General features: G+C 40.6%; 2 protein-coding genes across 2 annotated transcripts in view; one reads left to right on the top strand and one right to left on the bottom strand.

Moving 5' to 3' along the window:
• Window positions 1–249: 249 nt before the first annotated feature.
• Window positions 250–18160, bottom strand: Ddias (DNA damage induced apoptosis suppressor). The gene is made up of 6 exons (XM_021169059.3): window positions 18099–18160; window positions 16755–16837; window positions 9784–9912; window positions 5108–5269; window positions 4190–4307; window positions 250–3127 (listed from the first exon to the last, which is right to left on the bottom strand). Exons 3-6 carry the CDS (start codon window positions 9894–9896, stop codon window positions 848–850), a joined length of 2673 nt encoding a protein of 890 aa, XP_021024718.1. The 5' UTR covers window positions 9897–9912; window positions 16755–16837; window positions 18099–18160; the 3' UTR covers window positions 250–847.
• Window positions 18161–18927: 767 nt separating this feature from the next.
• Window positions 18928–23322, top strand: part of LOC110298295 (lysosomal Pro-X carboxypeptidase) — a 51423-nt gene continuing 47028 nt past the window's right edge. The window contains exon 1 of the mRNA XM_021167456.3: window positions 18928–19438. Within this exon, the coding sequence (XP_021023115.1) occupies window positions 19277–19438 (162 nt within the window). The 5' untranslated portion in view covers window positions 18928–19276. The remainder of the gene's footprint in view (window positions 19439–23322) is intronic.

The raw sequence follows: 23322 nt of genomic DNA, 5'->3' as shown, positions 1-23322 counted from the left end.
AAAAAATAGTACAGCTTAGACAGGAAACCATGGAAGAGATCTCTTAAAAACTGTGCTAAAGATGCTGAAGAGGAGCTCTCCGCAACTGAGGGCTTCTGACAGGGGTGTGAGTGGGGAAAGACCATGTTTGCCTTAAGTGGAAGATGACTGGGAGTGTAGACCATGCTTCAGTGACTATATAGGCAACACAAACCGGACTTGTATTTTTTTTTCCTTCTTTTTTGGGGGGAAAGGCCAGGGGGTGGTGGGTGGGGAGGTGTTAGGTCACAAAGGTAGCAGGCAGACCTGAAAGGACTGGAAAGTGAGTGTAATCCGGGTATAAGGTGTGAAATTTTCAAATAATAAAAAATATAACAAAAAAGATATTTTGGATTGTAAAGACTTTACTTCTGGGTGTCTATATTTTAACAAATACTTTTAAATACAAAAATCAACATATTCATACAGTCAATGTAAGGAGAAGTGCTCAGTTATCTTAATCACAGTATTCTGGAGAAAAAAAGAAAGCCATGGTGGAAACCTTGAAAGATCCAACAGCATTCAGTCCAGTCCACTCCTATTAATGACTTTCTGTAAGTCTTCAAAATATAAAGAACGCTCTCTGTATCAGTGAATGCAAAAATTTCCAAACAGATCTGCCATTACTTAAAATTTCTGGGAACTGGGTTCATGTGACTTTATATGAAAATACTTTCAGTTACTAAGTGCTTTTTCTATCAGACACTAAAAGTATTATTCTGAAAAGCCATCCCCAAATGGGCTTTTCCTATTTTCAGCCTGATTACTTATAATCATGCTTTGGGCACTTTTGGTTTTGCAACTATAGGTATAGTCTTTAACTTCTTAATTAAATGTTGGTTTTATGTGTGACTTTTATCCGTTTCTTCCTTGGTAACTCTTTTGGGTCAGGAGAATAATGGAGAGCAAGGCGTTTTCTTAAACCCATGACTCTGAATCCAAGAATATCTGAAATAAATACTTTCTTGGTGGTAGGGGGGACCCATTCATCCACATCATTTTCAAGGCTCTCAGCAGCAGGGCAGTGGTTGAAAATATTTGCTTGTGTCAAACTAGATACAAAAGGACTTTTGGGTTTCTGCCTAAATGTTTCTACATTCTTTGAGCAGGTTGAGGTAGCTTGATATTTGCCAGTTGGAGGAGAATTTTTTCTGTTTTTATAATTAGCATTAAGATTTGAATATATGGAAGGCAGTATTTTGGAAGCACCATTTAAGCCATGAATTCTTTGGTGGAAGCCTGCAACTGGAGTTGACTGTGAACATGGAACAAAGTCTTGGCTTTCTTCAAAATCACATTCTGAGTCTGATTGAGACCTTGGTCTTGAATACCTTGAGGGTGATATGCTTTGCAAGGATAGTTTTTGTGAAGGCTGTCTGCGATTCTCATTTATAGGATAATTTTCTGTGCAAGGTACTTCCAGTGGTAACAAGTTATCCTGTGGTATTTTGGTAATTTCTGTTCCAATGTCCTTATCTTTAGCAACATAATCAAAAAGATCAGCAGAAGCATTGTAACTCCCTTCACCATCACCAGAAGACCTTGGTGTTGAGTTATCATTGCTAGGCCTGTAAGGCATCTCTTTCGATGTATTCATACTTTCTGGGCTACTGCAAAGGGTCTCTGAAGGATATGTGAGTTTTCTGCATATTGTGAAATTGTCATCTTCCTTTTTTGGCCATCTATGCTTATTTTCCAATTTGTGAAGATCAGAAGCATCACTGTATTTTTTAGAACAGTTTTGTATTGCCAATTTTCCTTTTGTTCCTGAATGCAATTTTTCTCCACATCCAGTAAAATATCTGTTACTGAGATCAGAACAGTCACTTATTGAGGTACTGGGCCTGCATGAAATTTCATGCAAGATCCCACTAGTCCTCTTTTGGGTAATGAAGGCTTCCATATCTTTTGAAGATGTAAACATTGCTGATGAGCAAGTATCTGGTAGAAAATCCTCAGAGATATCACTCCTACTACAGGCTATAGAGACAGCCTCTTCTGTCTTGTCTGCTTTTGATTCGTTTTGACTTTGAGGACCTGACTTAGACTTACAGCTGGAAAAGAGGGCCTCTTTCCCAGAGTCTTCTTTCATCATTGCTTGTGATGATCTTAAGCTGAAAGATGATGTATTTAAGGCTCTAGTATTTTTCCATGGAGTCAGTGATAATCTGCTGTAGTTTTTGCGACATTTATCAATGCTTTTATCCATACCCTGTTTTCTTTTCTTAGCATCTATCTCAGTTACAGCAACCTCACTTTCAACAACTGCTAGAAACTTGTTCAGACTTTCAGAGAGTGGTAGATCATCCCAAATCAAGGAGTCAGACTTCTGGGAAGGATTTGCTGTTTCTTCAGGTTTCAGTGATGACAATGAAAATGCAGAAGAACTCGGTTGAAGGATGGGGGTAGCATTTACTTCATGATGCTGGTAACATGCGATATCATACTGGGAATCATTTTTTTCTGCTTTACTATAGCATTCTAAATTATGTTCCTCGAAGGGTTCTTGCATTTGTGAAGGGAAAAAATTAGAGTCAGACAGTCTACTTTCATGACAGCTGTTGCAAACTGGACTTGGTAAGCCTAATTCTTCACCCAACTTTCCTGTTGTATTATTCTTGTCCATACAAGAATGAAGGCTCCATAAACTCTGAAGGGAATCATGGCAGTTCTTAGAACTAGTGACCTCGGAAACGGAGATGCAGTGTCTGTTTTGGTTAGGAGTACCACTGGCCATGATTTGTTTTGATGCTGGAAAGTCATCACTAGATGTTACTTGTGAGTCAGAAGAAGTCAGTTCAAGAGATGGCTCCCAGAATCTGGAAAAATCCTCTCCGACACTAGACTCTGAAAACCAGGATGTATTCCCAGGGCCCTGTATGCTGTTAAGATCACTGTCTGAGTCATCAGAAGTGAGTTCCTGAGAGCCACAGTGAGGTTTCTTGTGTAAAAGCGGATGCAAATAGGCAATGACTGTAAATCCTTTAACATGTGGGCTAGGCAGAACAATCTGGGAAGCTACAAGTGTCATGACTTCTCCTCTGTGCTTACAGCAAGGCTGCTGAAAGTTACTGGAATCTGAATCATGTCCACATACATCTCCAAAATTCTATGAAAGAAGTAAATGAATTTAAATGAAAACAAAGTAACTTTTTTTTAGCTCAAGGAGGAAATGGGAATTTAAAGGTTAAGAAAGAGTAGCATATATCAAAACTATGAACTTAGGCAGAGACTTCAAATCCTTGTTTCAGCAATTACTAGGAACATTGGGGTCCTAGATGTTTCCTAACTCCTCCATACCTTATTTGTCTCATTTATGAAATAAAGATTATTTGATTAACAATAATACAATCACACAAAACTTAGTCATTCTGTTATAAATGATGGTACTATAATATTTGTAAAAGAAAGCACAGAAAAGGGGAACAAAATTATGTAATATTTCAACAAAGTAAAGTTCCTTAGCTCTTGGTTTATCTTTGTCTTTGGGTTTTCCTTAGTGCTCATTTGGTAGTGCTATATTTACACCCCCTTTAGAGTATAATCTAATTTCCACTTGTACTTTTTAGTTTAGATCAGTTTGTTACTACTCCTTCCAAGTTAGTACATTTTAAAACTTTCTACTGTTATGTATTTAATTTAAGAACATTCTTCTGAATTTATTCTTTTTGACAGGCCCTTGTTATGTAGCCCTGACTGGCCTAGAATGTGCTCTGTGGATTAGGTTGGCCTTGAACTTAGATCCAACCAGCTTTGTCTCCAGAGTGCTGGGAGTAAAAATGTGCATCACCACAGCAGGCTTTAATCTATTTCTAATGTTTTTAAACAACTTCAGATATTCACCTTTAAGGTTGTTTCTATCCTTTTATAGAAGACATAGATATTAGGTAATTTGTATAGAATTTAGAGTAAAATAAAGTAATAATCTAAAATGAAATACCTAATAGTTTTTCTAATTCATAGAAAAGCTCCGAAAGCACTGAATTGAACGTCTTTGGCTTTTGAAATAGGGAGTTATAACCTGTAATGTTTAAATAGATCACATGTAAACTATTTTTACAGTTTTAAGTGCTTCTATAGGCTTTACTCTCTATGTAACATCTAAAAACAACGTGGGAAATTACAATCATTTCAGTACAGAGGACATTCAAAAGAAAGATGCTTCAATTACCGTTACTCCAAATACAAAGCTTTGTCCAACAAAACACTTTTCTACTGCTGTGGTCAGTAGGCTCTGAGTTCTACCACTGTCCAGGGTTTCTAGGTTTTTAATAGAATCTTCAAGGTACCTTTGAAAGAAAATAAAGTGGTAAGCTTTGAAATTTTACCTTGCAGTAAAATCAGAAGACAGTTATTTTCAAATATGTCATGAATCTTGTTAGTTACATGCAGAGAAAAAAATAAAAGTATGAGCATTGCAATTTGTTCCTACCAGGTTCCTGCAGCACAAAAGGAGAAAAATATTTACGCCTCCTAAACCCAGTGCATCAAATGTGAACAGATGCCTGCAAGGTCTGGGGAGGAAGCTTAGTGGTGGACGAGCACATGGAAAGTTTGCCTTTAGTCCCCCACCCCAAAAGTAGATGCTTACTTATTTAATCTTCAGAGCCCACAATTATACTAAGGGAAAGTAAAAGCGACTGTGGTAGGAGTGGTCTTTGTGGTCCTTCTGCTGTCCCTTTCCTGCAGTTTGCCCTAATGTCCTAATGTACAATGATACGAGCCAATAGTTCTTCTGGAAAATGAGCAGGTGAAGAGGGAAGAAGGCTGACAATGAGAAAATATTTCAGTTGTATGGATTCTTCAAGTCTCAAGGCTGTGATCAGGCCACACTCAAGGGATGAATCTGCAGTGTCCTACCTGGATTAGAGTTTTTATAATGTTTTAATTGCAGAATAGTTACTTCGAACTTAAAACATGATTATGTATTTTTGATTAAACCAGTAGATACCTTTTAAGGAAACTGACGGCCTGAGATAAAGGGTTTCTTTTTAGTAAATGACAAGTACCCTCAATATTTGTATTTCCAAATACTATTAGCATGATGGACAAGCAGTCAGGTTAAAAAAACACTTTTAAAGATTCTTACCTGTGTAAACCAGTGGCCGTAAGTCCAAAAAATGTATCTAAGCAGCTCCCAAATACAGTAATGAAAAATAGTTTGTTGGATTCTGCCACTTTCAAGGACAGTTTGTATCTGTAATTGGTACTTCCAGTGTCACCAGTAGAGCCACATTTGGGACAAGTAAACCTAGACAGTGGGAGAGAAAGCATAGAGTTGTCCAAATTTACAACAGTTTGTAAAAATATTCCTAGTAAGTTCAATTCTTCAATTCATTATACCTAACACCCTTCTTTCTCCCTCCTGAGATAGGGCGTTGTTTGCCATGCGTGAACCCCACTGTTACGGAGCCAGGGTCAGCTTGGAACTCTTGAGGTCCTTCACCTCCCCTCAGGAGGATGGGGTACAGTCACGCACTACTAGACCTAGGTTAATGAACTTCTTTACAGACTTAAGTAATACCAAACCGGAAGAAACATATACCAAACTGCTAAGAAGCGATGGGAAACAGTATAACAGAAGAATAACCTTGAAATAGTTGAACACCAAGAATTGATTTATATTTTTCTTAAAGTCCTGAAAAGAATTAAGTTTTGAGAAGATTTATTTTGCACTATGTGCATGTGTCTGTACCTATATGGGGCATGTGAATACAGGTACCCTTTGAAAGCAGAGGTATCAGATGTCCTGGGGCCAGAGTTATGACCTCTCCAACTCCCAAAAGTTACTCTAATTAATCAGGATATGTTAAGAATATTGGATAATAAAAAAACTAGACTTCAAAAGCATATAATAAAACTTGTTTTCAAGATAACATCCAATTATAGCCAAAGGGTAGTTTAAAATACATATTAGGTGTAAATCTAATTTTTATACTGCTTGGTCTTGGAATAGTTACTAATGTCTAAAATCTTGAGGACCTTGCATGTAAAATCCAATACAGAGGTAAGTCAAAAGTAGACAAAAAATTAAGTGAACACTAATGTGTTAGTCTCCCTCTTATTGCTGTAATTATTATAACTTCTACTTATTTGTATGCTAGGCTTCTTCACCACTGAGCTATAGGCCTAGGTGGTATTTTCCTGCTTTAGTTTGCAATATGTTATAATTGTTACCTTTATTTTTTATGTTCTGGAACACTGGCCCTTTAAACACATAGTAATTGGAGTTATGAGGTTCCCCCCCCCCCCCCAGCTCTATTGTCTGGCCCACAGCTCTGCCTGCCTTCTTGAGGACTGCCAGGCCCCAGAAACATCTTCCTTGCCAATCCTCTGCCTGCGGAACCACAAGAGGCACAGCCACCAGATGTAAGCTTCGTGCTGTCCCCTGAGCTCTATCCTCCTGCCATCAGCTTTGCCTGCCTCCCAGGAGTTCTGCTGGCAAGAGGAACATCTAGTCAACACCAGGGACAACCAGATGGCTAATGATCATTCAAAAAACACAAGCCAGGGCAATGTGGCACCACCAGAGCCCAGCTTTCTTACTACAAGCCCTGGATATCCTTACAGAGCCAAAGCACAAGAAAATGACTTAAATCCAATCTTATAAAGATGATAGAGGCCTTTAAAGAGGAAATGAATAAATCCCTTAAAGAAATACAAGAAAATACAATCACACAGGTTAAGCAATGAATGAAACTGTCCAAGACCTGAAAATGGTAATGGTAGCAATAAAGAAAACACAAACTGAGGGAATCCTGGAGATGGAAAACCTAGGGAAGAGAACTACAGACACAACCCTCACCAATCGAACACAAGAGATCGAAGAGAATCTCAGGCATAGAATATTCAATTGAGGAAATTAATACATCAGCCAAAGAAAATGTTAAATCTAAAAATTTCATGACACAAAATATCCAAGAAATCTGAGATACTAGGAAAGATCACATGTAAGGAGAACAGGACCATAAGAAGACTCGAGTTCCAAGGCTCAGAAAATATTTTTAACATAATCATATAATATTCCCAACCTAAAGAAAGAAATGCCTAGAATCATACAAGAAGCTTACAGAACATCAAATAGATTGGACCAGAGAAGAAACTTCTCCTGCCACATAGCAATTAAAACACTAAATGTATAAACAAAGAAAGATATTAAAAGCTGCAAGGGGAAAAAGCCAAGTGACATATAAAGGCAGACCCATCAGAATTACACCTGATTTCCCAACAGAGACTCTAAAAGCCAGAGGGCTTGGGCACATGTCTTCAAGACTTTAAGAGACCACAGATGTCAGCCTAGATTACTATACCCAAAAAATCTTTTAAACAATATCTATCCACAAATCCAGCCATACGAAGATACTAGAAGGAAATCTCTAGCCTAATGACACCTAAGAAAACAGAGGAAATAAATAACTCTATACCACACACAAAACCACACACCATCATTCTGCTGCATACAAGAAACACACCTCAGATAGACATTACCTCAGAGTAAAAGGCTGGGAAAAGGTTTTCCAAGCAAATGGACCTAACAAGCAAGCTGGAGTGGCCATTCTAATATGTAATAAAATAGTCTTTCAACCAAAATTAATCAAAAGAGATAGAAAAAGACACTTCATACTCAAAGGAAAAACTTCATACTCATCCACCAAGATGATGTCTGAATTTTGAGCATCTATAACCCAAGGGCAAGGGCATCCACATTTGTAAAAGAAACATTACTAAAGGTTAAATCCCACATTGACTCTCACACCTTAATAGTGAAAGACTTCAACATTCCACTCTTATCAATGGGCAGGTTATCCAGACAGAAAATAAACAGAAAAATAATAAAACTAACAGATCTTATGAATCAATATTGTGTATTCTACAAAATTTAAAGATCTAAATGAAATGGACAATTTTCTTGATACTACTTACCAAAGTTAAGTAAAGATCAGGTAATCAATCAAAACCGTTCATGCCTAGCACACAGCAAACACAAACTGTACAAACTGCTAACACTAGTCTAAAGAGCTAACAGTGGTAGTATTATTCAACCCAAGGTTTTGTGAAAGATTATCTTTAAGATAAATCCTTGGTCTATTGGGTACGGTGATGTAGGCTCGTTATCCTAGTGCTTGGGAAGCAGAGGCAAAAGGATGGCAAGTTCAAGGCCAGCTGGGCTATACAGTGATACTGTAGCTCACTTGGAAAATAGCAAAGTTTAAAAAATATTTTACATCTGCATATTACATCTATGTTACTGATATTATACAAATGTTCTGTATATGTTATGTATATTAACCTCCCTGATCCAAATAAAAATTCCAAGAGGTAGATATTTTTGGTCCAGTTTTAGGCTCAAACTATATAAGTGATTTGGGCAAGATTACATAGCTATAACTGAGATGGTTGTGGCTATGATGGCCAATGTTTATACTCTCCCTACTTGGGCTGCTTAGATAGAAGGACTGCTACAAGTTTGAGGTTACCTTGGGATATACAGTGTCAGGCCAACCTAGGTCACTGAGTAAGACCTTATCTTACTTAATCTCTCACCATTCAAACAAAAGGGGTCAGGCGTCATATCAAACTCAAGCATTCTGGCTCCACTGAATAATGTTAACCATCATGACTTACTAAAAGAGGCAAAGTATACTTTTAAAAGATTTTCAGCAAAAATGGGTGCCATTTTAAAAGTCCTCATATATGTCATGTATTGTACTAGATTTCTGTATGTTTTTTTCTATATAGTTATTCCATACTGTAGATATTATTATTCAACCTTACAAATATGTAATTATACTCACAGAATCTACATCTCTTGCCCAGTGTCATACCATTAGTAGATGTTCGCAACTTATCTTTACTCTTACACAGCATGAACTCAAAACATTCCATAGTGTTTTTAAGAAAGGTTCCTGATTACTCCCTATGCCCCATTCAATTCTATCTGGATAAATGACTAGTGAAAATTAATAGCTCACTACTTTTATTTATATATTACTAGGCATTACTACCATCTTAATCTTATGTCCAGACACAAAGTTGACAAAGAACTCCAAACCTAACTTTTCACTTTTACTCTACAAAGATAGGTGGTATTTGTGTGTGTGTGTGTATATATATATATATATATTTGGCTCTCAACTGTACTTGGCTACAATGATTTTATCACGGTACAACAGATTACTAGAATTTGAACATATCTGATGTGAAATTCTGAATTTCAGAGTACTTGCAAAAGTTTCAGGAGCACTGACATGACTTAAAACGTTGTAGGCTTTGAAACCAGGGTTACCATACAAGAGCTGCAAATTCCAGAACAGCCTGAAATGCAGACAATCATTCACTAATGAACAAACATACATTCATTCTGGAGCATTTTTATTTCACGTTTAGATCAGGGACACTCAATAACCAACAAAGTTTATGCAAATATTCTTAAATCTCAAAGTTCTGGAATTTGAAACATGTCTGGTTCCAAGCATTTTGTATATGTACCAATAAGCATGGTGACAGCGACTTTTACACACACACACACACACACACACACGCTAAAAAATATAATAACCTGAGGACCATGAAACCCGCCCCTGCCCCCAAATACTCATAAAACTTTCCTCTAGAAATTAGATTACTCCTCAATTCTATTCTAAGACTAACAGAAGAACCAACCTTGAAATTTTCCGAGAGAATCTGATATTCTGGTGTGGAGAATTTAGTGTGCATTTGCCCTGAGTCACAGAAAGTGTCTACTTATACAATTTTTACTTTTACCTTTTGGACTCAAGGATTATCTTAGAGAAGCACCTTTGACATGATGGATATATAAAACTCGAATTCTGGAGAGCAAGTACTGAGGCAAAAAGGAATTTCCGTCTTTTATTCATGTGTCTATACTTTGTCCTACAAGAGAAAACAAGCATGAGGTTCAATGCAAATGTTAAATCACACATGAATAGCATTCTCCCATGCCTCCTAGTGGACATTTTTACTTTTTAAAAGATCATCAACTTCTCCTAACCTACAGCTAGAATTTCATACTTCTGAATATAATTCTTATGAAAACCAATCAGTCAATATTATCTTTTGTTTTGTTATCAGTGAAGGCAGTGTCAGTATACTGGCTTTGCTTTTCTGTACTGGGGATTAAATCAGGGGACACATACTTGGTAATCAAGTACTGAAAAACTGAATGACTACTTCTGAGCAACTAGTCTATTCTAGTAATTTAGTTGAGAAATCACTTAGCTTGTTCCCATCTTTTTACAAAAGACACAGAAGTTGTGGTTACAATTTTAATGGGAAGGATTTTCCATGAATCAACTTCTTTCTTCCTCCTCCCTGTGATTTTGCGGGGTTTTCCCCATTTTTTGTCCAGGCTGGCCTTGAACTCATGGGATCCTGAGGAGCTTAAATTATTTGGGACAGTAACTGAAAACTGCTTTAGTAGATTTCATTGAGTAGAGTTTTACAGTTTGAAGAGAGAAAGGAGACATTTAGCAAATAAGAATGCTACCTGGTCTAAGAGGTTGGGGTGTTTCCTGTTGTTTTTGTTTGTTTTACAATCCTTGTTTATATAAGCATGTCAAAGATATAAAAGCAATACTCTATTTATAATTTCATTTTAATTCTTTAAATTGTACATTGACTTACCATTTCCCCCCAACGATTAACTTATACACAGCATAAAATAAATGCTTTCAAAAAGAAGTTTATGTTTTTTCAGAGAGTTATATCAATTTGTAAAAATGTGTGATCTGTTTCTGAGACTGGAATCAGTAAATTCTGACAGAGTAAAATTCAGTTAGGCATAGCTTTTCAAGGATCATTAACAGAAATGTGTTAGCTGTAAAAGATTTCTACAAATCCTGTGTCAACATAAACAGCAGAAGACTGCCTGGTCTTAGTAGAGACAGTTGAGGCCCCGGGGAGTGTGAAGGGGTGGGGACATCCTCTTGGATTGGGGGCTGGGGTGGGTGGTGGGGGAGTAGGTGAGAATGGGATGAGGAACTGTGGGAGGGTGGACCAGGAAGGAGGTAACAACTAAAGTGAAAAAAAAATTCCTGTGTCAAGACATAGTATTTCCATGAAAATAGGATTTTTCCCATTGCTTTTTCTAGTGATGTCTCACTAGGTATATAAGCTACACTTAAGGGTAGATCCCGTACCCAGCAATAGATAGCTAACACAACATGAACTCAGTATTTTTGTCTCATATTGCTTTGTAAACCGTACACTAGAAGTCATAACATATAAACGAAGGGCCTCTGTATCCCCTGTATATGCTTTCTTAGCCTCTGAGTTCACATGTGCCTTATGACTTGACCTTGTTGATTAGTCCTCCATCCCCTCTGCCTCTCACATTCTTTCTGCTTCCTCTTCCACCAGGTTCCTTGAGCCCTGCGGGGAGGGATTTGATAGAAACATCTGGCGTATGGCTGAGTGTTCCAAGGTTTCTCATTCCCTGCATATCTATCTGGCTGTGGGGTTTTCTTCCCATCAGATGCAGGAGGAAGCTTCTCTGAGGCTAGTAGAGCAAGGTACTGATCAGACAGTAGCAGAATGCTAACAGGAGTCATTTACTAGCTGTTGTTATTATTATCATCATTATTTAGAACAGCAGTATTTGGTTTTAGCCTAGGCCTCTGGGCTTATTTGTTTTCTAAAGAGAGAAAAAGGTGTGTTGGATGGGTGGAGAACACGGAAAAATCTGGGTGATGGAGGAGGGGAAACCATGATCAGACTACACTGTAAGAAAAAAAGTTTTCAATTAAAAAAAAGTTCCCACCAAAGCTTAAAAATGAAAACTTGTTGATAGATACAAGTTAAACATATAGACCACCTATCTATATTCAGAAAGGGAGTATAGAAAACCCTAATCCAAGGCTCACGCCTTTAATCCCAACGCTTAGGAGGCAGAGGCAGGCGAATTTCTGAGTTCAAAGCCAGCCTGGTCTACAGAGTGAGTTCCAGGACAGCCTGGTCTATGCAGAGAAAGCCTGTCTTGAAAAAGAAAGAAAGAAAGAAAGAAAACCCTAATCCTTTACTATTGTTTTGAGACCTTAGGTATACATGATTAAGTTACAAAGTTTTGCCAAACACATCCATATATTCCTAGACTTGCTTGCCACCTAGGAAAATGAAGTAGTTTAAAATATAATTTATAAGGAAAAGGGGTCCACCAAAAACCCATCATTCGTGCTAACAGCTCAGATTCCAGTCTTGTCTTGGCAACCATGTTGATGAGACTTCATGGAGGAAGCCCCTGATAGTTCAGCCATGTGGGTGCTAGGAACTGAACATGCGTCCTCAGGAAAAGCAGTCAGTGCTCTAAACCACGGAGCCATTTCTCCAGACCCCTTTTCTCATTTGATTGCCTTTCCTTGGTATTTATGTCCTAGTAAGTTACGGGAGCATGGGAAGGGATTGTTTCTTGCTTCTGCCTTACTAAATGTTTCACATTTCTTTGCTCCTTTCCATCCATTCCATATTTCTAGTGTATAGCTCAGAACTGTTGAGCCCAGCACTAGAGTTGCACACACACATACAGCCATGCCCAGATTTTACTTAGTTGCTGTAGCTCTGCAGGTCCTCAAGCCTATACAACAAGCAGTGATACCCACTGAGCTATCTCCTAGCCCTCTAGGTTTAACACTGTGATTATATTGTGGGCCAATATTTAGGGGGTTCAGTACAGAATTCTATATTCTATGTGGACATTCAAAATTACTCTTTATGCACTGTGGGTTGTACCACCTCTTGGCAAGTAGGCCTCTGCTGTTTAAGAAAAGTAGCAGAGTGCCAGGGAATGCAGGCACACAGCTTTAATCCAGCCTCTTGGGAGGTAGAGGCAGGTGGATCTCAGTGAGTTCATGACCAGCCTGGTCTACAGAGCAAGTTCCATGAAAACTAGGGCTACAAAGAAAAATCTTGTCTTCAAACCAGAGGAAAGAACACAATACCACCACCACCACCACCACCACCACCACCACCACACACACACACACACACACACACACACACACCCCAAATAAGGAAAAGAGAAGTATATGAGCCTGAAGCCAAATAGTAAGCAGTGTTCCCCCATAGTCTCTATTTTAGTTCCTGCTTCTAGGTTCCTGCCTTAGCCTCCCTCTGTGATGAACAAGCCAAATAAACATTTTCCTCTCCTCATCAAAAGATTATTTATAAATTTTATTACATAGATACTTAAGATGGGTTGATTTATAATTTAACTGAGACCCTGTGTTTTACATATGTTTTCCCTTCAAGTACTAGGGACTGAATCCTGGACCTCATCCTTACTAGGCAAGCATTTTACCACTGAGCTACATTTTCAACCTTTTGAGATGTCTTGTAAGTTTCCCAAGGCTGGGCTGGAATTTGTGACCCTCCTCACTCAGCTTCCAAGTAGGTGGAATTACAGATCTGATTATATATATATATATATATATATATATATATATATATATATCACCAATACAACACACACACACACACACACATTTATCACCAATACAAGAAAAACTTAATATAAGCATGGTATTTTGGAATTAATTTTTAAATTATGCAATAACGAATTGCTACATTCTAAGATTGGTTGTTGTCTTTTATTTAAGGGTTTATTGCCCTCTAGTGGATCAAATCTGTATGTTAAGAAACAAAACAAAACACTGTAATTTACAGGTAAGTTACTTAAGAACTGAAACGAAAGAGGTCAGTTTATTATTTTTAATTGGTATTTTACCTGGTTAACCTACATGGTAAAAAGACACTTCATTCATTGAATGAAGGACAATAATATAGTAATCAGTCAGGAGTTTGTTCTTCTCTGTCTAATCATGCTTCCTTCATGATAAATGTAACACACACACACACACATATATATATATATGTATACACACACACACAAATATATATTATATATATACACATATACACACACTCAGATACAAACACACATACACACATGGAATGCAGTGATTGTGTGTTTGACAGCTAAAAGTACCAGGTCTGAGTAAGAACTAAAATTGGGAAACATTATAGACCTGAGAACAGCTTCACATTTGGCCTGCATTGTAATTTTTTATTCTTTTTGTTTTGTTTGGAAGGATGATGGTATAGTATTACATTTGTTTTAGCTGTTTTGACCAACAAAACATGTTCCAACTTGATAAGCTCAATATATCTACACACTGTAATATATTACAGAGCTGCTAAATGGCAACTGTTGGTGTATATGAGTCAATGACAGAAAGACACAGTTCTCTCCTAGTCACTAGATTTATGTTCTAGTATAAGAGCTAACAGAAAGTGACGTAACTGTGATAAATTATATAAGTGAAATGTACACAATACCATGAGAAAAATAGAAGAGGAGGGCTCATCAGGTTTTTGCTTGGAGGTGGGGAGGGATAAGGAGACAGATAGGGTTAGTATAATATAACTTCGATTTATAAAAAAGTATTTTTTGTCAGTGATAGAATTAAAACATCATTAACAATGTTACAGATCTAAAATATTTTCTAAATGTACACTTCTTGGGGGAATGATTTATTTGTATTTATATGTATGTGTTTGTCTCTACGTGTCTATGTACACCCGTGTGCAGGTACCCACGCCTGGAGCTGGTGTTACAGTAGGTAATACTACTGGATGTGAGCCAGGTCCTCTTTAAGAGGAGCAAGGTCTCTTAACAGCTAAGTCATTTCTCCCCTAAATGTATAGCTTTTATAATAAGAAAAATGTAACAAAAATACTAGGTAGGAAACACATACAAGTAGAAATAAGATTGGGAAGGAGAGTGGGAGAGAAGTGTAAGTGTTATGGCGCATAGAGGAGAACCATGAAGGCTCTGACAGGCTTAGTGTTAAAGCTCTATGGGGGAACTAACTACACCATAACCAAAGATACTTCTAATTTATCATGAAACAGAACTGTATATCACAGCTTCTCTCTCTCTCTCTCTGCAGGTGTGGAGAGAGTTATAACTGCATGTTAAGATGAACTGTAAACAGAAAGGTACTTAATGATGGGCTATAGGATTGATCAATTAATATGTAGAACATCCTCTTCTCTCTAGAGATAGTTCTGTTGAGGGCATTGAGGCAGGAAAGAAAGGAAAAACTGTGGGGGACATGAGAAGGTGAAGAAGTCCCTCACCTTGGGATCCAGTTTGCCTTTTTTACTGAGTTCAGAAACTCCAAAGCAACTGATAAACCTAAGTTGACTACGTAAATATATGTTCTACAGACTAACTTACTTCGAGCTAGGATTTTAGAGTTTTATCACGATTGCACCTTTTTTACACCCCCAAATCTAAGCAGTGCACCTCATAAGACCGCCTTACAGTTGGAATTACAAAAGCCTCATAAATTACTTCCTTGGGCTAATGTAAATCAGCCACAGGGTCATACAGAGCAAGACGCTGTAAACAGATCTCAACATCTCGTGAAACCCACACCATGTCTTGGAATTGTAGTTCTTTCCTTTCCCTAAATAACTCTAATTAAATACTTAGTAGTCAGCTTTGCTCAGTCTTTTCTGAGGCACAGTCAAGGGTCAGGTCTACCTGACGGAGGCCCCTAAGAAAGAGCTCTCAGGCTGCTGGCGGATATGCACGAAAGGCAGAAACAACATTGACAGCAGAGGGGGAAATATTGTAGGAAACTCCTGTTGAGACATTAACTAGGAAAGCGTTGGAGCAGACAATAGCTTTTCCATGTTTGGTATCATTTCTGGGGTATTTCTGACAGACGTGGAGAAGGGAGCATTTGAGGTAAAGCTGTAACAGACAAGCCAGGAAGTTAGTTGTGGTCCAGGCTGATAACGTGTTCTAGTCATCAATGTGTATCTATGAAACAATGCAAAGACTTCCATAATGTCACTTCTTACAGGGGAGTCAACTGGATTTACAAGTCTCACAAATTCAAAGTTTAATAAGTAACAAAAATTGACTCCTGTTAAGTCCTTCTTGTCACAAAATCCTCTCAATTTTAGTAAGTCATACTATTTCTAACTAGCCATATGGCCAGATACCTAAAACTCTCCCTCCACATACCATGTCATATCCAACATCTTTATCCCCCCACCCCCTCCCTTTTTTGAGATATCATCTTTCTATATAAAGTTCTGGCTATCTTAGAACTCACTGTGTAGACCAGGATGGTCTTGAACTCAGAGATCCACCTGCCTCTGCTTCCTGCCCTGCTTACTCCTTTTTAATATTTATTCTTCTAGAATTTCATACAATATATTTTATATTTCCCCTTCCCCATCTTCCTACCCACCCAACTTCAGGTTCTTTCTCAAAAATAAAAAAGCAAAGCTGGAAATAGTGGCATAAGCCTTTAATCCCACACTCAGGAGGCAGAGGCAGGATGATCTCTGTGAGTTTGAGGCCAGCCAAGGATACATAAAGAGACCCTGTCTCAAACCACACCAAAGCAACCCCATGGTGGCTAGATAACTGGGACTCCTCCCTTCCTTTCCTAGCCAAGTCACAGTCACCAATTTAGTATCAATTCTTTACAGGGCACTTTCCAGATCCATGGCGATTTCTAGACCCATCTTTTTAAAGCTAAGATTTTCCTCTGTTGCCCTTAGGTTTCTTTGTATCTCAGGCTGGCTTCAAACTAGAGATTCTCATGGACTTGGCCTTCAGAGTGCTAAGCTTATTAATACAGGTCTCTATACTCAACTTTGCTATTCGGTTTAATTCTATCAAAAGGGGGGGGGGTACTTACCCTAGGACAGCAGTCTCTATTGTTAGTTGAAGTCATCCAAAACCTGGCCCTTCTTGGCATTATGGAGGCACTTAAAAATTTATCTGAGGAGTGAATAAAAAAATGACAGAGTGCTCAGTGATCCCATTTTTTGCAAGGTCAAGAAGCCAGCCTTGACATACCTATAAATCTGGCAATTGGGAGCTAGAGGGAGGATGATCCGGAGTTCAAGGTCAGTTTTGGGTATAAAATCCAATTATCTTGGAGCCAGGCGTGGTGGCACACGCCTTTAATCCCAGCACTCAGGAGGCAGAGGCAGGCGGATTTCTGAGTTCGAGGCCAGCCTGGTCTACAGAGTGAGTTCCAGGACAGTCAGGGCTATACAGAGAAACCCTGTCTCGAACCCCCCCTCCCAAAAAAAAAAAACCCAAAAAACAAACAAACAAAAAAACCTGTTATCTTAACTCACACACATAAAACATAAAAAACCAGAACAGCTTTACAAACTAAGCAATTGCAATTACTAACGTGTCAGAACAAGCCTTGGGTGTGGTGGGATAAAAAGAAGTTTGGGAAGTTGAGAGGGTGGTGCTTTTGGGGAACACACATGATAACCTGGGGTTGGGGATAATTCAGTATGTCATGAACAGAGTGTGTGTGTGTGTGTGTGTGTGATATCCTGGGTTTCATCTCCCACACTGAGAGGGTATGTGTGTGTGTGTGTGTGTGTGTTGGGGGGGGGGTATGACAGGGTCTAGAACTGAAGTTAGAGAGGCAAGCAAGGCCAAAGAGCTTTTAACCTAAGTTACAGACTTTGGACTTAAAAATGTCGGGACAAACAGAAGCTTCTAAAACAAGTGGTGAGTATCTAGGTAAAAAAAAAATTCACCCATCTGCCTGGTCTTGGAGGCTACTACTGTCACAGCATGCAACTGTCACAGGTTAGATTATGGTAGTGGCAGTGTTCAGTGGGGAGTTGGATTTGGATCTCAGACACCTTTCAATTTCTAGACTGCGTACATTCCTCAGGAAACTACTTTCTCTGGGCAGTCAAAGTCATCTGAAAAAATAAAACAAACCATCTTTGCCGGCACCTAGCACAGTAACCTGCTGACATAGTTTTATGCCCCAGTTGAAAGTCGAGCCCTTTCCTTTCTGGGTTTTTGGGGCTCCGCAGCAACAGTAAAGTGCTGATAAACCTTCGCCAAGGAACATGAAAAGTATTGACTTTCCCGTTGAACCTCGTAGCCGGCTTTTACGGCCAGAAGTCCTGAAATCAATTCATACGGAGTGCAAGGTTACAGCGCCTCGTCAGGAGTCTCTCCACCTAGAGCCCCCCAAGAACTCCTTTCTTCAGCGTCTCACCTGAGGCAAAGGACACAGACAAGCCCGGACAACCGCTCTGCCAGCCAGCCGCTCCGCCCGCCTCTCTCCAAACGCCCGCAATCGAATCTCCCGCGTCCTCTTCCGCCGGAAGGACCGTCTTGACGGACTTTCAGGAGAGCCAATCAGAAAACGCTCTGCAGGGCGTGTCCCCCGTCCCTCCCCTCCATCCCCCCGGCAAGCGACCCTTCTTGTCAAGCTAGGGGTAGCTGTGGGTTTCGAGGGTCGTTCTTCATCGACTGGTGGAGCGGTAGTTTTCTCGGCGAAGTGCGAGGGAAGCCGGGAAGGCTCGAGGCGTGGGAAGGAGTGGCCGCACCCCTCAGACGGACGCCGAGGGCGTGGGAGCGGATGAAAGTTGGCGCGGCGGGCTGGACAGGAGGGGGCGCTGTTGTAGAGGGAGTCGCCATCGCGGAGCATGGATGGATTAACGAGGTTTAGAGAAGGCTTAGTCTGCGCGGAAGACCCAGCGGCCACAGGAGGGACGGGTCGTGCGGGCAATGCGGACGATGGGGGTGACCCGAGAACTGAACACCCGTGGGGCTGCTTAGGCGAGAACAACAGAGGCGAAGAGCCCGAACAGCCTACAAGGAAGGGGACAGAGCGATCTGTGACAAGTACAGATCCCTGTACTTGTTTCCTCACCTAAGTAGAGGGGAGAGTCCAACTCTGTCTGAAAGGTTGCTGTTCTGGTTGAGTGAGGGTCACGTGTGTGCCGTCATGTCTGGTGACAATAGACTCACTCTCTCCCTCCCTCCTCCTCCCGCCCCGTGCCATTATAAGGGATTTGCGGAGAGCTGGGGTGTTACGTGGGACTGAGGTTGCGGGGACAGTGTGATGGTGGCAATAAAGGCGGGGATGTGGCATAACCTAGGGTAGCGATAGGGCTTGGGGAGCCATAGATAAGGATGGGGCAAAACCCTGCGTAGTAAAGGCCGACGTAGAGTGTGACCTCAGTGGAGGTGGGCGGGGAGAAGGAGGATGGCGAGTGGCAAGTGTGGAGGCAACGCCTTTGGGGCCAGGAGCTGCCTGGTTTTAGGTTTCCCGGGGGAGGAGCTGGTCTGCAGCGGGCGGAGCTACGAGCTGGGCCCGGCTTAGTCTTTGCGCTTCTGCTGGTGGCTCTCTTTCTTTAGTCGCCCACACTGTGGCTGCCGTCCCGAGCCATGGGTTGCCGGGCTCTCCTGCTCCTGTCTTTCCTATCACTCGGGGCCGCCACAACCATCCCGCCTAGGATAAAGATCCTCGGCAGCCCGCATTTGTCAGCCAGTCCCACACCCGACCCTGCTGTAGCCCGTAAATACTCAGTTCTTTACTTCCAACAGAAGGTAAGCAGAGGCTGGGGAGTAAGGGTTCTAGGTCCCACGTCCCAACCGCCCGCCCATACCTTGCTTGGCTGTTACAGTTTGATGGAGCACCGTCGCCCACTCCAAAATTCAGACTCTGATACTTAGGACTTGACTTGGTTTTAGTTCACATTTTCTGGAGGGTGGTCTTAATTATTCGAGTGTTTCCCAACGGAGACCATGAGAAATTTATCCCTCCAGTTCTGGAGGTCCAGGATACATATTTTTAACTCTTCATCTTAGAAAATGCCACAATCTAAACTCTTTGTTTACCTTGGCCAAAACCAGATTATGGAGACTAACCTTTGACCCCATACCTCTCAACTCAAATTCTAAGGTATGGAGGCTAAACCTTCACCTTTAGGTCTCTCAGCACAAATTCAGATGTACCCATTACATAAGAATGTATCGCTTCACTAAACTGCTTCTCTCAGCTGAAATGTTACCTTTAGAGGCTAAAAGGTCTGTATCCCGATCTGAAGTGAGTGCAAGGATCAGGTCTCTCTGGTCTTGAACTTGAGTTCACAGTTTTAAGGCAGGCTTCTCCAATGCCTTTGTATTTGGTGGCAGCATGAGACCATAGGTCATTACCCTATAGGTCTGAATGGAAAAGTACCTGTGTCCTCTGGAATGATAAGGGTATATACTTCTATAGTTCCAGGAGTCTCTGAGGCCTGCATGCACAAGCCACTGGGATTAGAAAGAGTACAGTAGTCTGATCTTGGCTTTAGAAGTCACATCAGGATTCTGGCCTCACTCTGTGATCTTGGACAAGTTACAGTTAGTTTCTGAGCCAAATTTCTTGGTTTACTGAAGAAGGTTGCAGTGATGACTAACTGAAGCAGCTAAGTACCATAAGCCCTAGCAGAGTAGCTGCCCTAAATAGAAGGTTACTGATGCATGCAGGCTTACTGATGGGACGTTTGACTAGGAATTTGGGAAAGAGGGAAGACATGGGGTTGTAGAACAATTTAATTTTGAAGTAAAAAAAAAGACCTAGAAATTTAAGTTTGGGTTTCAAAAAAAGAAAAACGAAAAGAAAAGAAAGGAAGAAAGCAAGCAAGCATTTTAATTTAGCTGAGGTAGCAGAAGTCTTTCTGGAACAGCCCCTTTAATTTCTACAGTGTCTTATTTGTAAGTTGAGAAGTTGGAGGCAGGACTATGGAGTTTTATGCTTTCCCTAGGAAAACCTTTCTGTGGAGCGAGCTATGGCTGTCTAGCTGAAGTGAAGGCTGTGCTAAGAACTCTAGGACTTCCTCTTTTCTGTACCTCTGCTCTCCACCCACACTGTAAAACAAAGCTGAACTCATGGCTTTTTCCTATGGAACTACTCTTAATTTTTGTGCTGAAACTTTTTTTTACACACATATAATTCTTCATAGCATCCAGATATTAGCAGTAAAGCTAGAGGGGGAAGCTTTAGTACATATGGTCTCTAAAAATCTCTGGGAATAATGCTTCAAGAGAATGCAGGGGTAAAGGGTGGAATGATGCTAATTTATTTTCCTCTCTCCTCCTCCTGCCGTGTGTGTGTGTGTGTGTGTGTGTGTGTGTGTGTGTTACTCACCAGTGCACATATGAAGGACAGGAGGATGTGAGGTGCCCTGTGCTATCACTCTCTGCCTTATTCCCTTGAATGAGAGGCTGGAGAATGTTCTTACTGAACCTGGAAGCCTGGCCTTCAATAATCCCCCTGTCCTCACCCATGGCAAGTGTGGGGTTACAGGCAAGTGTGGAGCCATGACTGACTTTTTATGTGGGTGCTAGGGTCTGAACTCGGGTTCTTAGGTTTGCATGACAGGTGTATTTCCCTCCCGGCCAATTTTCTTTCTTTCTTTCTTTCTTTCTTTCTTTCTTTCTTTCTTTCTTTCTTTCTTTCTTTCTAGAATAGAGTTTATTTAGGGGCATGGGAAGGGGAGTTGAGAAGGGAGTAGAGACAGAGAAAGAGAGGGGGCAGAGGAGGACAGAGAGAGGAGGTGGGGAAAGGCTGGACAGGAACATGTGGAGAGGGGGAAGTGGGGGGGGGGGGGAGAGGGAGAAAAGGGTCCCAGAGGAAACAAGAGTCAGAGTCAGAGAGCCATTGTTATTATAAATACAACCTAAGACATTTTTGTTGTTGTTTTTGAGACAGGGTTTCTCTGTAGCTCTGGCTGTTCTGGGACTCACTTTACAGACCAGTCTGGCCTTGAACTCACAGAGATCCACCTGCTTCAGTCTGCTGAGTGCTGGGATTAAAGGTGTGTGCCACCACCCTCAGCTCACAGAAACTCTTCTACAGGCAAACATTTCATTGGGGCTGGCTTACAGTTTCAGAGGTTTAGTCCATTGTCATCATGGCAGGAAGTATGACAGCCTGCAGGCAGACATGGTGCTGGAGGAGCCAAGAGTTCTACATCTTGATCCACAGGCAGCAGGAGACTATAAGTAGTTGGAGCATATATAACCTCAAAGCCCACCTCCACTGTGCCACACTTTCTTGAACAAGGCCATACCTACTCCAATAAGACCATATCTTCTAGTAGTGCCACTCCCTGTGGGCCAAGCATTTATACACATGAGTATATGGGGGCCATACCTGTTCAATTCATCACAGGTAGTATATTTGATTTTACTCAGCAAAACTTTATACTCTAGGATTGTACTGAGTTTCTACTTTTAGACATTTTTATTGACATGTTTTATTAATGTGGTGCTGGGAATTAAACCCAGGGCTTTGTGTGTATTAGGCAAGCATCAACTGTGCTGTATCTCCATCCCATTTGTATGTTTTTGTGTGTATTTATGTGGTATATGTATATATTTGTGTGGGTATCTGCATGTGTGTACAGTTACATATGCATATATGTGTGGATGCTTACAGAGAGTTTCTTCCTTAATTGCTTCTCATGTAACTTTTTGAGATAGGAGTTCTCACTGAATTTAGGCTAGCTGGCCAATGAGCTCTAGAGATTTTCCTGTCTCTGCCTGCTCAGGTCTAGGATTATAGACAAAGGCCATGCCCAGTATTTTAGAGAGTGTGCATATGAGGGAGATTCAGAACTCAGGCTCTTTACTGACTACACTATCTTCTAGGTCCTCACACATTCTTAGTAAAAGTTTATTCTTAAATATATAACACAGCTCCAAGACAACATATCATCCCAGCTATAGGTGGCAAGAGGTGCAATTTGCCTTAGCAAGCAAGGCAAATGTTTAAATAGGAATAGAACCAAGGGTCACCACAATCCCAAGCACAAGGAACAGCTTTGTTTTGCCAGCTTTCTTAATTCTATCTGTGTCCAGAGGGCTCTCTCCAACCTTTGCTTCTATCTCCCGAGTTTCTTATCTCTTCTCGTTTCGTCGTGAATAGGTCAACTGTTTAGTTGTCTGCATTATGCCTCTTTTGGAAACTGCTGGTCATTTGCACCCAGCTACTCCTCTTAACTTCTGCTCAGTGTTTCTGTTAGTCTTTGTCTTGTTCCAGTGTGGGCCTCATGGCTGTCAGCTCCTGCAGGCCTTTCTTCCCACAGCTTCTCAGTTAGTTGTGGGGTGAGCACAACAGTGGGCTGGATAATTTGATGTATGTAGATCCTTTCAGTTCTGCTTTCTGTTCCTGTTTGGTGTTCCCCTTCCCAACTTTTGCCCCAGTGGCCTGTTGTCTACTAAGATGCAGCTGTAAGAAGCTGCTTGGGAGAAGACACTGATAACAATCTTTCCTTTCTTCCTTGTACTCCTCTTTCTCTATCACTGGCTTCTGCTGGTGACCTTCCCCTTAGGCCTGGAGTAAAACTACTGTTTTATGTGTTCTTAGCTGTTGCTGTGTTTGATGAATAGAAACGTTTCTGGCAGGAGTCTTGGAGATCATGGAACTGGACTCTTAGACGTGC

The sequence above is a fragment of the Mus caroli genome, unplaced genomic scaffold (assembly GCF_978045245.1).
Source record: "Mus caroli unplaced genomic scaffold, Mus_caroli_1 scaffold_8, whole genome shotgun sequence".
NCBI classification, from domain to species: Eukaryota; Metazoa; Chordata; class Mammalia; order Rodentia; family Muridae; genus Mus; species Mus caroli.
This window is presented reverse-complemented; position numbering and strand designations above follow the sequence as displayed.

Coding starts and splice junctions, on each gene's coding strand:
- Ddias (XM_021169059.3), bottom strand. CDS start 9,896: ATGAATAAAAGACGGAAATTCCTTTTTGCCTCAGTACTTGCTCTCCAG. Junction 5,270..9,783: donor ATAATCCTTGAGTCCAAAAG/GTAAAAGTAAAA, acceptor CCCACTGTCTAG/GTTTACTTGTCCCAAATGTG. Junction 4,308..5,107: donor ACGGCCACTGGTTTACACAG/GTAAGAATCTTT, acceptor TTTCTTTCAAAG/GTACCTTGAAGATTCTATTA.